The sequence below is a fragment of the Bos taurus genome, chromosome 13, assembly GCF_002263795.3.
Source record: "Bos taurus isolate L1 Dominette 01449 registration number 42190680 breed Hereford chromosome 13, ARS-UCD2.0, whole genome shotgun sequence".
NCBI lineage: Eukaryota > Metazoa > Chordata > Mammalia > Artiodactyla > Bovidae > Bos > Bos taurus.
In genome coordinates, this window is record NC_037340.1 from 74,218,120 (window position 1) to 74,233,759 (window position 15,640).

Sequence of the window (15,640 nt, forward strand, 5' to 3'; positions counted from 1 at the left end):
TGCAATTACTGTGGCAGCATCTCTGCTAGACAGACACCAGCTCTTTACTTGGGACTTGTCCAGGCAGATGGTGAGCCAGGGGAAGAGCATCTTCATCTGGGGCACAAGCTCTGGCATTTTGGGTAGGAAAAAAAAGAGTTAGAAAGTTGGCAGAAGGGAAGCAGAGAGACAAACGTGTCTCCACAGCATGACCACCCACTACTCCTCACTTGGTTTCAATAAAAAAGGAGCTCCTGACATAAGCCAAAGATAGAGAAGCTCTATACAGTCAGCAAAAACAAGACCAGAAGCTGACTGTGGCTCAGATCATGAACTCCTTATTGCCAAATTCAGACTGAAATTGAAGAAAATGGACAAAACCACTAGACCACTCAGATATGATCTAAATCTAATCCCTTATGACTATAAAGTGCAAGTGAGAAATAGATTTAAGGGACTAGATCTGATAGACAGAGTACCTGATGAACTATGGACGGAGGTTTCATGACATTGTACAGGAGACAGGAATCAAGACTATCCCCAAGAAAAAGAAATGCAAAAAAGCAAAATGGTTGTCTGAGGAGGTCTTACATATAGCTGTGAAAAGAAGGGAAGCGAAAAGCAAAGGAGAAAAGGAAAGATACACCATTTGAGTGCAGAGTTCGCATTGAAACATGTATATCATATAAGAAACAAATCACCAGTCTAGGTTCAATACAGGATGCTTGGGGCTGGTGCACTGGGATGACCAGGAGGGATGGTACTGGGAGGTAGGTGGGAGGGGGGTTCAGGATGGGGAACACGTGTACGCCCGTGGCAGATTCATGTTGATGTGTGGCAGAACCAATACAATATTGTAAAGTAATTAACCTCCAATTAAAATTAATAAATTTAAATTTAAAAAAAAGAATAGCAAGGAGAGATAAGAAAGCCTTCCTCGGTGATCAATGCAAAGAAATAGAGGAAAACAACAGAATAGGAAAGACTAGAGGTCTCTTTAAGAAAATTAGAGATACCAAGGGAACATTTCATGCAAAGATGGGCTCAATAAAGGACAGAAATGGTAGGGACCTAACAGAAGCAGAAGATATTAAGAAGAAGTGGCAAGAATACACAGAAGCACTGTACAAAAAAGATCTTCTTGACCCAGATAATCACGATGGTGTGATCACTCACCTAGAGCCAGACATCCTGGAGTGTGAAGTCAAGTGGGCCTTAGGAAGCAACACTATGAACAAAGCTAGTGGAGGTGATGGAATTCCAGTTGAGCTATTTCAAATCCTGAAAGATGATGCTGTGAAAGTGCTGCACTCAATATGCCAGCAAATTTTGAAAACTCAGCAGTGGACACAGGACTGGAAAAGATCAGTTTTCATTTGAATCCCTAAGAAAGGCAATGCCAAAGAAAGCTCAAACTACCGCACAATTGCACTCATCTCACACGCTAGTAAAGTAATGCTCAAAATTCTCCAAGCCAGGCTTCAGCAATATGTGAACTGTGAACTTCCAGATGTTCAAGCTGGTTTTAGAAAAGGCAGAGGAACCAGAGATCAAATTGCCAACATCTGCTGGGTCATCAAAAAAGCAAGAGAGTTCCAGAAAAACATCTATTTCTGCTTTATTGACTATGCCAAAGCCTTTGACTGTGTGGATCACAATAAACTGTGGAAAATTCTGAAAGAGATGGGAATACCAGACCACCTGACCTGCATCTTGAGAGACCTATATGCAGGTCAGGAAGCAACAGTTAGAACTGGACATGGAACAACAGACTGGTTCCAAATAGGAAAAGGAGTACGTCAAGGCTGTATATTGTCACCCTGCTTATTTAACTTATATGCAGAGTACATCATGAGAAATGCTGGGCTGGAAGAAGCACAAGCTGGAATCAAGATTGCTGGGAGAAATATCAATAACCTCAGATATGCAGATGACAACCACCCTTATGGCAGAAAGTGAAGAACTAAAGAGCTTCAATGAAAGTGAAAGAGGAGAGTGAAAAGTTGGCTTAAAGCTCAACATTCAGAGAACTAAGATCATGGCATCTGGTCCCACCACTTCATGGCAAATAGATGGGGAAACAGTGGAAACAGTGGCTGACTTTATTTTTCTGGGCTCCAAAATCACTGCAGATGGTGATTGCAGCCATGAAATTAAAAGACGCTCACTCCTTGGAAGGAAAGATATGACCAACCTAGATAGCATATTCAAAAGCAGAGACATTACTTTGCCAACAAAGGTCCATCTAGTCAAGGCTGTGGTTTTTTCCAGTGATCATGTATGGATGTGAGCGTTGGATTATAAAGAAAGCTGAGCACCGAAGAATTAATGCTTTTGAACTGTAGTGTTTGAGAAGACTCGAGAGCCCCTTGGACTACAAGAAGATCCAACCAGTCCATCCTAAAGGAGATCAGTCCTGGGTGTTCATTGGAAGGACTGATGTTGAAGCTGAAACTCCAATACTTTGGCCACCTGATGCGAAGAGCTGACTCATTTGAAAATACCCTGATGCTGGGAAAGATTGAGGGCAGGAGGAGAAGGGGACGACAGAGGATGAGATGGTTGTATGGCATCATCAACTCGATGGACATGGGTTTAGGTGGACTCCAGGAGTTGATGATGGACAGGGAGGCCTGGCGTGCTGCAGTTCACGGGGTTGCAAAGAGTCGAACACGACTGAGTGAGTGAACTGAACTGAACTTATACTTGCTGTGGTCCCTATGCCTCATTTTCCTCATCTGTCATGAAGCAGATACTCTGTTTTCCCAAAGTGTCTCCCTCCTACATATTCCCAGAGGAAGAGCAGGAAAACTTCATCAGAGTCCCTCTACTTGAAAGAGCGGGAAGCTGCCAAGTTAGAAAATGAACACAGCAGCTAAGTGCCATCTCCATGCCTCCATTTCCTCCCTTGAAGGATTCTTAGGATGGTTAATAGAATAATGCAGGCAAAATGCTAACACAGAGCCTGGCACCCTAAATGGTAGCTGTCCCTCTTTAACTGAAGTAAGACATCCCCTCCCCACATGTGACTTCAGAGAATCAGATTCCTTAAAAAGATGAACAACTGAATCTTATGCACTTTCCCCTTCTGCAAGTCCAGGAGGATAGCCTGCCCCAAAATTTGAACTAGACATAGAAGTAAGGAATAAAAGCTTTCACGCTGATCTGTCTGTCTCCCAGGCTTTTGTGTAACTTGGCATGGCTGTTAAGAGGTCAATGATACTATCATGGGTTTGCTTCCTCTAGCCAGTAGGGCACAGTCTGTGGACTGGGAAAGGGGAAGTGCCCACTGCTCTGCAGAACAGAGAGAAGAACCACCATTTCCTTGGATCCTATTGGTAAACATTTGTAGTTGAAAACAACAGACTCCACTGCCCTCAGTTTAGTTTTGAATATGCATTTATTGAAATATAAGCCACAGTGTTTGAAAATACAGAAAGGAAAACTGCAACATCTTTAAGGGAAAGGGGGAGCTTTTTTATTGCAAAGACTTCTCTCATTACTGATGCTGAGAAATGGATGCCAGAAATTCCACCAAGGCCTCACACAAGGAGATCAGTGATGGCATGGTGAGGATGCCATGAGTATGTGGGTTGAGGCAACAATCCTGGTGTCAAACCTCAGGCTCTATAGTTACTCTGGTCGAGAGGAATGTGCTCCTCCTGCACTCTTTCCTTCCTCACATAATTATGAACTGCTTCCTTCATGCCAGGAACTGTGCTAAGTGCTCAAGATAAAGGGAAGACATGCTGTCATGGTGCTTAGAGCCAACTGGATAAGACTGAACTAAGGTGTATAGACGCATGTTGTTCAGTCACCAAGTCGTGTCCAACTCTTTGTGACCCAATGGGCTTCAGCATGCCAGACTTCCCTGTCTTTACTGTGTTTCAGAGCTTGCTCAAACTCATGCCCATTAAGTTGGTGATGCCACCCAACCATCTCATCTTCTGCTGTCCCCTTCTCCTCCTGCTCTCAATCTTCCCCAGCATCATAAAGTGAAGTGAAGTTGCTCAGTAGTGTCCTACTCTTTGCGACCCCATGGACTGTAGCCTACCAGGCTCCTCTGTCCATGGGATTTTCCAGGCAAGAACACTGGAGTGGGTTGCTATTTCCTTCTCCAGGAGATCTTCCTGACCCAGGGATTGAACCCGGGTCTCCCACATTGTAGTCAGACGCTTTTACCATCTGTGCCACCAGGGAAGTCTCTCAGCATCATAGAGGAAAGGAAATAGGCAGGCTCTGCTGAGGAAGGTAGGGGAGAGAAGAAATGCAAGGAGACTGAACTGTTTCAGGAGCAGCCCAGACTTTCATGGGTCCTCCTCGGACTTCAGAGTTTTGGAGCATGACTCTTCCCGTGTCTTCTGTAAGGAAAAAAAAAAAAAAAGGAACTTCCTGAATGACTTCATTGTAGCCCCACACCTAGATACTATTCATCTTGACAGATCCTAGATTTTCAAAAGAAATATGAAACCAACAAAAAGGCAGTGAATTTTCCAAGCCTGGATGGGGGGAGGTGCTCAGGAGTCCTGCAGACCTGCCCTGGAGTGTGGCTGAGTCAGTGTTCCCAACTGAGAAAAAGGAGCATGTGATCAGGCTGAGATGATCACAAAGAGGTATCTGGGTTGACCTTCTGCCATTCTCTCCCTGGAGAACTCGCTCAGTGTGTGGTTTCACAGGATACTGCAGCCTCTTCTGGCAGCAGCGAGGAGGAAGACACTGTGCAGGGTGAATGGTGTGTGGTCCCCTGAGCTCCACCCCTTTCCCCAGCCCTTCCCCTGCCACCCTGCCCTGTGCCCTGTCTTACCTCCAGGACCATTCCACATGACCGCAGGTGTTCATGCACAGCGCCATGGTGTAGAAGTTATTCAAGTTCCCTTTGCAGCCACCGTAGAAAAAGCGTTGGCATTGCCTGGTCTTGGCATTGTAGAAGTACCTGATCTTCCTGCCCTTGCAGGGACCTATTGATTTAGGCTTCAGGCAGAAGGCAGGCTTAGAAGCTGCTGGAATGAGAGGGACAGTGGCTTAGTTATGAAGATGGTCATCACAACTCCATATAAGTCAACAACTAGAACTGTCTGTTTGCAATACAGAATGTTAGAGTTGTGGGGGATGGTCAAATTGAGAAGGCCATTTGGAAACCTCCTTTCTGGGACAGAATTATGAATGCTGCTAGATGTAACATAATATAATAATCATGTTCAAATATATATATCTTCTCATGAAGTATTTTAAGGAAAATTGGTATAATGCTTTTGATTAGCCTTAAAAGTTCTATAAGACTTCCGAGGTGGTTCAGTGGTTAAGAACCTCCTTCCAACTAAGGAATCCTGGGTTCAATCCCTTGTCAGGAAACTAAGGGCCCATATGCCATGGGGCAACTAAGCTGGTGGGCCACAATTACTGAGCCTTCAACCTGAAACTAAGACCCAATGTATCCAAATAAATGTGTGTGTGTGTGCACGTGCGTGCACGCCAAGTCGCTTCAGTCGTGTCGGACTCCTTGCGACACTACAAACTGTAGCCCACCAGGCTCATCTGTCCAGGGGACTCTCCAGGCAAGAACACTGGAGTGGGTTGCTGTGCCCTCTTCCAGGGTGTCTTCCCAACCCAGGGATTGAACCCAGGTCTCTTGCATCTCCTGCATTGGCAGCTGGGTTCTTTACCACTAGCACCACCTGAGAAGCCAAAAATAAATACACAAATGCGCAAAACAAAACCCACAACTCCAAAAGTAGGAAAAGAGCTCCAAGGTGAGAAACATTTGCTATAGGTCAGTAATTACTGGGTCTGGATACCTGGGTTTTATAATACTATTCTCTGTGCTTATGTGCATGTTTAAAACTTTCCACCATTAATTAAAAAAATGTGAAGGAAACAGGCTGTAATGGAAAAAGGCATGAAGAAAATTTGGATACCTCAGGAGGATTCTATAAATTGAATAATGATATGCTGATATTGTGATTATAAGAAGAAATATATGTTTTTTTTAATTCTTTTCCTAACACTAAGTTCCTAAAAACGTTGGTATTTCTTATATGATGAGAACAATAAAAGTGTCTTTTGGTATGTTATGTCAATGATTTTGGAAAGACCCTCATAACCCCAGCATGGGCTCTGAATGCACAGGAAGGAGTATCTGGCAGGAGAGAGGGTTGGAACTTTCCTTGCTACCCTCTTCCTTGATCTTTTATCCTCCGTCCTCCTCCTCCTCCTTGCCTCCACCTCAGGGAGGGGAGAGGAGCTGTTGATTGAACAATCACCAATAGCTAATGATTTAATGCATCATGACTAGGTAATGAAGCCTCCACAGAAACTTCAACAGAGCAAGACATTCATATTATTCAAGAAACCTGAGATCGATTCAGGGAACAACATAAATAAACGCTCCATCAAGGATCATATGGACCACTGCAGCAGCCTGCTCCCTGGGCCTCCATGTCTGCCCTTCATCCCCTAGAGGGCACTGTCGGCACTGCAGCCTCAGGGATCCTCTTACTACTGATTCCTACCCCATTGCTCCCATGACCAATCCCTCAGTGACTCCCCGTTTCTCTGGGAGTCAAATTTTGATCTTAATAAGTCCCACAAGATTCCTCATGACCTGCCCCCATGGCCTCTCAGCCTCATCGCCTTCCACTCCCCTCCCCTCCCCTCCACCCACCCAGCTCCATCCACCCTGGTCCTGGCTGCTGTTCCAACACACACCAGGCACGTTACTTCTGCAGCCTCTGCTCAAAGCCTCCTTATCACAGAAGGTTTCCCTAACCCTGGAGAGAAAAAGGACAGCAAACTTTTTCCACGTACCTCTCTACCTTCAGGAAACTTATAATCTACCACAGGATTTCTCCCCTCTGCTATTGTTTGTTTCCCTCCTTGAAGGCAAATTATTTTGCCATATTTTTTTCACAGCTGTTTCCCCACCCCAAGAACAATGCTTTGTAGGGACTTAGTAACTTCCATCTTCATTCTCTCAGCAAGTGCACAGTCATTGAATAGAATCAATATGACTTGAATTCCTTTTAGTAAAAAAAATCTACTTGATGAGCAGGCACATCAGACTCTGCACATAGATGGCTCAAGACTGTCCTCAGTTCAGATGCCAGCCCCATGATCCTGAATAACTCATACTTGTGACCAACTGGCTAAAAGTCAAAGGTACCACGACCCCTCTTCCATCTTCACTCACTCAATAGAACCAGTGACTGAATTCAGGAAAGCACTTCACTTACTTTTCCCAGAAATTTAGAAAGGAGGCAACTCAGAGACAGAGAAGAAGAGGAGATGTGCAGGGCAAAGCGGGGGTGGGGGGGTGGCGGGGGGGAGGGTGTGAAGCTTTCATGTCCCAGTGAGCACAGCACCCTCACATCACCTCCTTGTGTTCATCGCCCTGAAAATAGTCTGAACCCCAATGTTTATGGATATTATTGAGTTTTCAATAAATCAGCATACTGATTGAATTGTCAGCTGCTGATAATTGATCCCAGTTAGTTTCCCCCACTCTCCCCAGAGGTGCCGGCATGGTGAAGGGGCATGAAGGTTCACACCTTTACAAGGTGGTTTAAATTTTTTTAGACCAGTCCGTACCTGAATGCTTCTCATTTAGTCTTCCGTAAGTCATCTCATAACCTATGAAAGACAGTAAATTCCAAGAGTTTGAGGAGGCCTGGACCAAGAACCAGGAAAACGATCAAAAGCAGATAATAAAGTAACAGTCAAAGGGGACAAGGGAAAGGGCTTGGAGACTTTACTAATATTGTACCAGCCTTGGTCCCCTGAGCCAGCCACGCAAGGGCTGTGTTTCTTACCTTTCCCTGAAGTTGCTCTGCTCAGTGGTCTTATATCTTTCTGATTCATTTTAATAATAAAGAGATATCATTATATGATACTTAAACATTCTTTCTTGCTCAAGGAAGTTACTCAGACATATTTTTTTCAAAATTAACACATCTAAGTAGAAAATGGACAAAAGTGGTCATGAAATGTGATCAAACTCTTTATATTCCTGACAGGTAATCTTTTCAAAGAACCCATGGAACATGTACCCCTGTTCAGATGAGCAAACTGCAGATGGCTTGCCCCAGGACACAAGGCAGGGTAGTAGGGGGGTCAGGACGAGGTACTGTCCAGTCACAACCCACTTGACACACTTTCTGATTTGGCCAGGAACTTTGAAAATGCACATAACTGGCAAGAGTTTCCGGGTATTTTCATTACTCCCCTGTGCCCGCGTCTCACCTCAGCCCCCAAATCACAAGGTAGACTGAGTCTGAGTTTTCCTCTGACACCAAATGTGTGATGTCTCTACCAACACCAACCAATTCCCCAAACACCCACTGGGTGTCGCATAGTCAATTTACTTCTGATAGTGTATGGGTGGACTTCGTGCAGATCCTGCTGGTTGAGAGCTCTTACTGTCCTCAGTTCAGATATGAGTCATGTGATCTCAAATGCTTGTGACCAACTGGGTGAAAATCAGAGCTTCCATGACCCCTATCTCCATGTTCAATAACTATAGAACCAGCGACTGAACTCAGGAAACACCTCGCTTACTGTACCCATGTTATTATAAAAGATAAAGCTTGGGGCCAGTGAAATGGAGGAGACAGGTAGGGCAAAGGCGGAGTGGAGGTGTGCGGAGCCTACATACCCCAGTGAGCTCAGCACCCTCACGTCACCTCCTTGTGTTCATCACCCTGAAAGCTCTCTAAACACCAGTGCTTATGGATTTTTACTTAAGCTTCAAATCAAAGGCATATTGATTGATCTGTGGCCATTGGTGATTGACTGAGTCTCAGTGTCCTCCCCTCTCCCCAGAAATGCTGTCATGGGGCCTGGTGAAAATTCTAACTTGCAAATGCATGTTTGTCTTGCTTTGGAGATAAGCGTGGTTCTGAAGTTATCGTCAGTTGCTGTCCATGACTCATCTCATGACCTATGAAAAACAGTGAATTCCAAGAAGTTCAAAAGGCCTGCCTCATGAATCAGTCAAGGATCACATATATATCTTTTTATTACCCTACAGTGAGGATCAGAGACACTGCACTGACCAGGAATAGAGTCTCAGGGAGGTGGTCCCTGATCTGGTACTTTATCTGGATATATATTTTTTTAATTCTAATTTTCTTTTTTTTCCATGTTGAGAGTGATGAAATGTTCTTGGAGTTAAAACTGCCCAATTTCCCAGGAGAAATCCAGAGAGGGCTGGCAGCACCCACCCCACCCATGCCCCCCCCCCTTTCCATGAACTCCCCTCATTTCCCTCCAGTGTGTAGAGGAGAGGTGAGCCCAGACATACCGTGGTCATGGCTCTTGTTAATATCCTCTGAGATGCCATCCACTAGGATAACCAGGAGGAAGAGAAGGGCTGCAGAGAGGCAGAGTCGGTTCATCTTCGTGGACTCGCAGGAGGGCTCCTGAGGATGCTGAGGATGGATGGAGCTTTTAATATCCTGGCTGAGGGGTGTGATCAGGCACTGAAGAGGGAAGAGAAGAAGGGGAGGAGCTGGGTCAGTCCTGGTTATTGTGCAATCTCCATCTGACTTCGTGTTTCTGGTCGCTGGGGCCAAATACCAAGTAACAGCGCTTCTCAGACTTGACTCCGCCTGTGGGTCTCCTGTGAACACAGATCATGATTCCAGTGTGGTCACTCAGGGAGCGTCCCAGTACCTAGAGCAGTGCATGGAACATGATAGATAGTCAGTGAGCAGATGAGAGCTGATCAAAGGCCAGATAGGATATCAGCACTGTGTTAGCTCACCCACAACCACCACTGTGTGAGCTTAGCCTCCTGCAGGCGTCATCACATCCTGGCATCAACACCCTTCATCCGTATCCACCCGCTTCACCTACCTTAGAAGACAGGAGTGACACAGCACACCTTTGTGCAACCAGCGCCACAGCTTCTCCACCGGATGGACCCTTGCTCTTTACCTGCCGCTGGTCCAAACGGAAATCAGCTGCCCAAGACAATGTTCTGCTTGAGCAGCCACCCTATTTTCTGGGTAGAAAAAGGAGTAAGGGGAGAGCGCAGAGAAGGGGCAGGGAGCTGACCACGTCTCCACAGCATGACCACCTGCCATTCCTCAATCTGTTTCACAACTAGGAGTGTGCCTTGCCTGAGTGGAACTCAGGGGACCTTGGAAGATTCGCTTCAATTTCCCCTTCCTCCTGCTCTCTGCTCCAGTGGCATCAGGGTCACAGGACCTCAGTTCCAGTACCAGCTCTGCCTTTTCCTAACTCTGTGCCTGAGCATGTGAATCTCCCAGAGTCCATGTCTTCAGGTGTCACATGATATCAGCACTGCCCACATCATGAGGTCACTGTGGAAGCAACGGACACAACGGACATACGTTCGTTTTCCCTGAGATGTCAAAGTCCCTTGTACTATTAATAATAATAGCAATAAGTAATTACCGTGGGTAAAAACATAGCTTTTTATATGTTAAGCATTATCCTAAGCACTTGACATATAGTAACTCCAAAAATCCTAAAGGAGGGGGTGAGGAACTATTGACATTTCTTCATTTACAGAGGAGGAAACTGAGGTGAAAGCAAATAAAGTAATTTGCCTACAATCATAGAATGGAGAGAGGATTTGAAGTCAGGGTTCTGGCTTCAGAGTCTGTGCACGTGCACTCAGTTGCATTGTTGGCTGAAAACTGTGGGGCACACGTGAGGGGTGACACACCCACAGTCCCTTCACTCGCTCCTGTATATGCACTCCCAGTTACAATCACTTACCATAAGCCTCCCATGCACTCATTCACACACAGTCATTCTTCTGTTAATACACACACATACACCCTGTGCTCCACTCCAGGCTCAAGGAGGAGGGAGCTGGGCTCAGTGCCCAGAAGCCCCAGGAGCAAGTCCAGCCAAACGTCAAGCAGGCACAGGGCTGGGTGATGAGCTGAGAGGATGTGGGGGGCTGCCTTCCTTCACAGACACCCTTTCCCTTGAGAAGGGCTGCTGCTGTTGCTGCTAAGTCGCTTCAGTTGTGTCTGACTCTGTGAGACCCCATAGATGGCAGCCCACCAGTCTCCACCATCCCTGGGATTCTCCAGGCAAGAACACTGGAGTGGGTTGCCATTTCCTTCTCCAATGCATGAAAGTGAAAAGTGAAAGTGAAAAGCTCAGTCGTGTCCAACCCCTAGCGACCCCATGGACTGCAGCACACCAGGCTCCTCCGTCCATGGGATTTTCCAGGCAAGAGTACTGGAGTGGGGTACCATTGCAAGAGTTCTCAATACCGAGCTGCCCCAGGACAGAAGGGCATTGGGAATGGGTGATTCACTGAACAAGCCACTGTGAGTGGAGGCTCTGCTCTCTCCTGAGACATTCCACCTGCATGATTTCATTTAGCCTCAAGTCAGTCCTACAGCATCTGGGATTCTCATCCCATTGCATCAGAGAAGTAAAGCCTCCTGTGGGTGGTCAGATTCTAGCTCAGAAGGCCCTCTGGCCCTGCCCCTATTCCCCTCAGTCTGTCACCTGAGACCAGGCAGCTGCAGATAATTCTCCTAACAGCAGAGACTCCTCTTTTCTACCCTCTCCTCTCTCATCTGTCTGTCTTTCTCTCCCAACTTCCTCCTTTCCTGGTCCTCCTCACTCTGGTCCAGGTTAGACTCCCCCTGATGGGCTCAGCCTCCCTTCCCCTCTCCCCTCCAGCTCATGCATGACCGAGGTCTCTAATTACAAACCTCCCCAGCCTCTGCATGCATCTTCAGAGAAATAACAAGGCAAGAACATCACAGGCATTGTATTCTGGATAAAGATCCAAGACTGTGGGACTCCAGATCATATCTCTGCTTCTATTCCACAGTTCTTCCGTCTGAAGCAGAAGACTCTTGGATCCCATGCTATCTCAGGCCACATGGTGAAGTGGATGGAATGTACCAGGGGCAGAGAGAAGGTGTTCAGATGTTTGAAACGCTGTGCCCTCTGAGAGGGACATTCATATCCAAGTCATGAGCAAACTACGTGATATAATAGCACCTCACTTTTTGGACCTACAGAGTCTTCCTTCTTAAATGTGAGGTCATGAATAATGTTTTATAAGGATTATTTCAAGTATTAAAAGGAAGAGCATAAGCAAAAGATTGCACATCTGGCTGGAATATATCAAAGATTGTTAGTACACAGTACATTTCACAATTTTGAAAAGTTTGCCAGGATTTAACAGTGGGAGTTTTACAGAAAATGAATTTCTAGCATTGTTTGAAAAAGTAAACCACCTGGCAACAACACAGTCCTGCAATTTATCAAGGGCAGTGGATCGCAACTTTGAGTGAGTACCAGAATCCCTTAGCCATTTGGTCAAATACAGATCTGAGAGCTCCACTTTCTGAGGTCTGATTTGGGAGGACAGGAGTGGGACCTCAGTGTTCACATCTACCAGGTTTCCAGGGCTCAAAGAGGTTAAACAGCAGAAAAAGCCCTTCTGTGTCTAGGAGGGACCCAAACAAAAATGGAACACTCTGTAACCAGGTTTGGACCCAGACAATATGAGCTAAATTACACAAACCACCAAAATGACCTCGCACACCTCTATCTTGAGTGACTGCTACTTCTTTACCAAATACAGTTCTAACCTCTATCTTAGTCTTCCCTTTTCAGAGTTAACGTTGAGATATCCAATCAGAGAACAGCCCACTTCCTATCACCATCCATCCAGAGCACAGCCAACTTGCTGAACCCACCCCCAAATCACCTAACACAAGCCCGCATTCTAGCAGTCCTTTTAAAAGTCTTTTTAATTTGATTGATTTTTGGCTGCATCGCGTCTTTGTGGCGTTGCACAGGGCTTTTCCAGTTGCGCGGATGCGGTGCGTGGGCTCCTCCTTGCGGTGACTTCGCTCATTGCAGAGCACAGGCTCTCGGTGTGCAGGCTTCAGTAGTTGCGGTTCCCAGGCTCTAGAGGGCAGCCTCAGTAGTTCTGGCACATGGATTTAGTTGCTCTGCAGCATGTGGAATCTTCCCGGCCAGGGATCGAACCCGTGTCTCCTGCATTGGCAGGCAGATTCTTATCCACTGCACCACCAGGGCAGTCCTACAAATCCTTTTTAACATCCTCTTAATGAGACATCGTGCGGTTCGTAAGTGTGGTGACTTGGTTCTTGCTGTAGTGAGTCATAAACCCAACTCATTCAACTAGCAGTGGGAGTATTTCTAGAGGTCTGTGGCTGTAAATATCGGCAGATAAGCATTATCCTTATTTTATAATGAAATAAAGCAAAACTCAGAGACGCTGAGATATGTGTCCAGGATGATGAGCTAGTGAGTAACAGAAGGAGCACCATCTGTGTCCTCTTTCATTTAACTGCAATGATTTTTGAGTTCCCTCTGCCTCAATTCCCTCATGTGTAATAAGGTAGTTAGACTCTGTCCTCCAAAGGTCCCTTCATCCCACATCTTCCCAGAGGCAGGACCGTGAAACCTTGTCAAAGTGGCTCTACTTGGGAGAACCGGCACCTCCCCTGGGGCCTCCCTAGCTTCTGAACAAGGCATTTATCACAAGGCCTTGCAGCTGGGAAAGTCTAATATGAAAGTGAAATATGGTTCATCCTGGGACATAGCTACACTAGTCCTGGACCCCCAACCACCACGTACATCCTGTCCTGCCTCTCAGCCATCCTCTGTTGGTGATTCACATCTCCACACATCCTGCTGCCACAGCTCTTGCCCAACTTGGGGAGGGAAGGCGGGAGGGTGACTTGGGTGCGCCAACCCTACTGACCACCCTCCTCTTCTTCCACTATCCTGTCTCCTTTAACCCAGTGAGCGAGCACCTCATGAAGCCTCCCCGCAGTATAAATTGGGGGAAGTGAAAAAGATGGGTTCCCTCAAGGTGAGTCCTGACATTCTGAAAGCTGGTGGAGGGGACTTAGCAAGATTTTGCATATGGAGTTACACTTTGTAGGGGAGGGGCGTACTTCTTGCTTGCCATCTCCCAATGTCTGTAGGATCTCTTAGGACAAAGACGTAGAATTGGTTGGTAGGTTTCTTGGGAGCAGACGGAGCACAGCGTGGAAAGCCAAGGCCTAGGGGAGGGAAGAGCTATGGTTAAAAGGTGCAAGTGTTTTACTGATGGATGCCTGAGCTGCACCTGAAGCCCGAGGGAAAATGAGGTCCCTGTGGGGGGAGGTGTAAAAACAGGCTGAGTGACTGTCTTCTATGAAATTTTAGTGATTATTCAGTTTGTTATTGTTCAGTCCCTTAGTCTTGTCTGACTCTTTGAGACCCCATGGGCTGTAGCCCGCCAGGCTCCTCTGTCCATTAGGTTTCCCAGGCAAAACTACTGGAGTGGGTTGCTGTTTCCTTCTCCAGGGGATCTTCCTGACCCAGGGAACGAATCTGCATTTCCTGCATTGGCAGATGGATTCTTTGCCCCCAAGCCACCAGGGAAGTGGTATTCAGTAGCTTTCTCATTTATTTTCCAACACGAAATTTCTCCTCTGTCCAAACACCCACTCACCTATGTCACTCAGGCCCGAGGAGTCTCTTTCTTAGAGATGCTAAAGGCGGCTGCCTTACTCTCCTCAGGAGCAGGGACTAGCAGGAGGAGGCAGGAATGTCAAGCTTTAGCGTCAGAGCTCTCATGTAGATAAGATAGTTGCCCCAAGTATCCCCTCTCCCTTACTCTGTCCAGAGGGGACTTCCAGGTTCATTGTATTCAGAGTTGGGTGGACTTTGAGGAACAGGTTGAGTTCTCCTTGTGATGCTCAAAGACTACTTGGAAACAAATATAGACTCCAACCTGGGAAATGGATGGAGGTAGGATCTCCGTTCTCCTCTCCACCTCTTTGTCTTGCCCCAAAGCTCCTGTTCACCCCCTTCTGTCTACTGATGGAATGCAACTCATGCTTCCAAACTCAGTTCAGACATCGCCTCTTCTGGGAGGCTGGCCTTGACCACTTCAGGTGACAACCAGCCTCTCCACCTCGGCTCCCACCACATCCCCAGGAAACTAGTCCTCCAGCTAAGTGACATTGCCAGGCTCCCATTCCTCCCTCACGGGATTCACAGGATGATTAAATAAAATCATGCAGGCAAAATGCTAACACAGAACCTGGCACATGGCCAGCGTTCACTCAAAGGCTGGTGGCCTTTCTTTAACAAAAGAAGCCACCTCCCCGGACGTGACCCCAGGGGAGGGGACTCTCCAGAAAAGTGGACAGTTGAACATCATGTCCCTTCCTTTCTCCTCCTGGTGTGTGATGTAGGGGGTTTTGGAAGGACCTTACTAACCCCAGAATGATTGGCTCTGGTTGCCAAGGGAAACCACTGTCTGACAGGAGGGTTGGAACTTTCATTCCTATCCTCCCCCATGGCCGTCCATCCACCTTCCCTCCCCCTCAAACTCAGGGAGGAAAGTGGAGCTGTTGGTTGAACAACTGCCAATGGCCAATGATTTAATGCATCACGACTCAGTAATGAAGCCACCATAGGAACCCCAGCAGAACAAGACATTCATGTTATTCAAGAGACCTGGGGTCCACCCAGGCAACAACCAGGCTCACCTGGACCCCTGCAGCAACTTGTCACCAGGCCCCCGTCTCTGCCCTTCGCCCCCTAGAGGCCACTCCCCACACTGCAGCCGCAGAATCCAGCTACCACCTGAGTCCTATCCCATTTGCTCCCATGACCAATCCCTCAGTGACTT

The 15,640-nt window shown here is 46.8% G+C and overlaps 1 protein-coding gene across 4 annotated transcripts; it reads right to left on the minus strand.

The window, feature by feature from the left end:
• Positions 1-3,360: 3,360 nt before the first annotated feature.
• On the minus strand, positions 3,361-14,914 carry LOC132342103 (pancreatic trypsin inhibitor). 4 transcript variants are annotated; one of them, XM_015474307.3, is made up of 5 exons: positions 9,550-14,914; positions 9,275-9,452; positions 7,564-7,605; positions 4,784-4,976; positions 3,361-4,337 (listed from the first exon to the last, which is right to left on the minus strand). In XM_015474307.3, exons 1-5 carry the CDS (start codon positions 9,607-9,609, stop codon positions 4,307-4,309), a joined length of 504 nt encoding a protein of 167 aa, XP_015329793.1. In that variant the 5' UTR covers positions 9,610-14,914; the 3' UTR covers positions 3,361-4,306. The 4 variants fall into 4 exon arrangements, with proteins under 4 accessions (XP_015329793.1, XP_010810036.1, XP_002692385.3 ...); XM_010811734.3 differs by having other exon boundaries at positions 4,784-4,979; XM_002692339.6 differs by having other exon boundaries at positions 3,361-4,340; positions 4,784-4,979; positions 9,550-12,034.
• Positions 14,915-15,640: the final 726 nt, after the last annotated feature.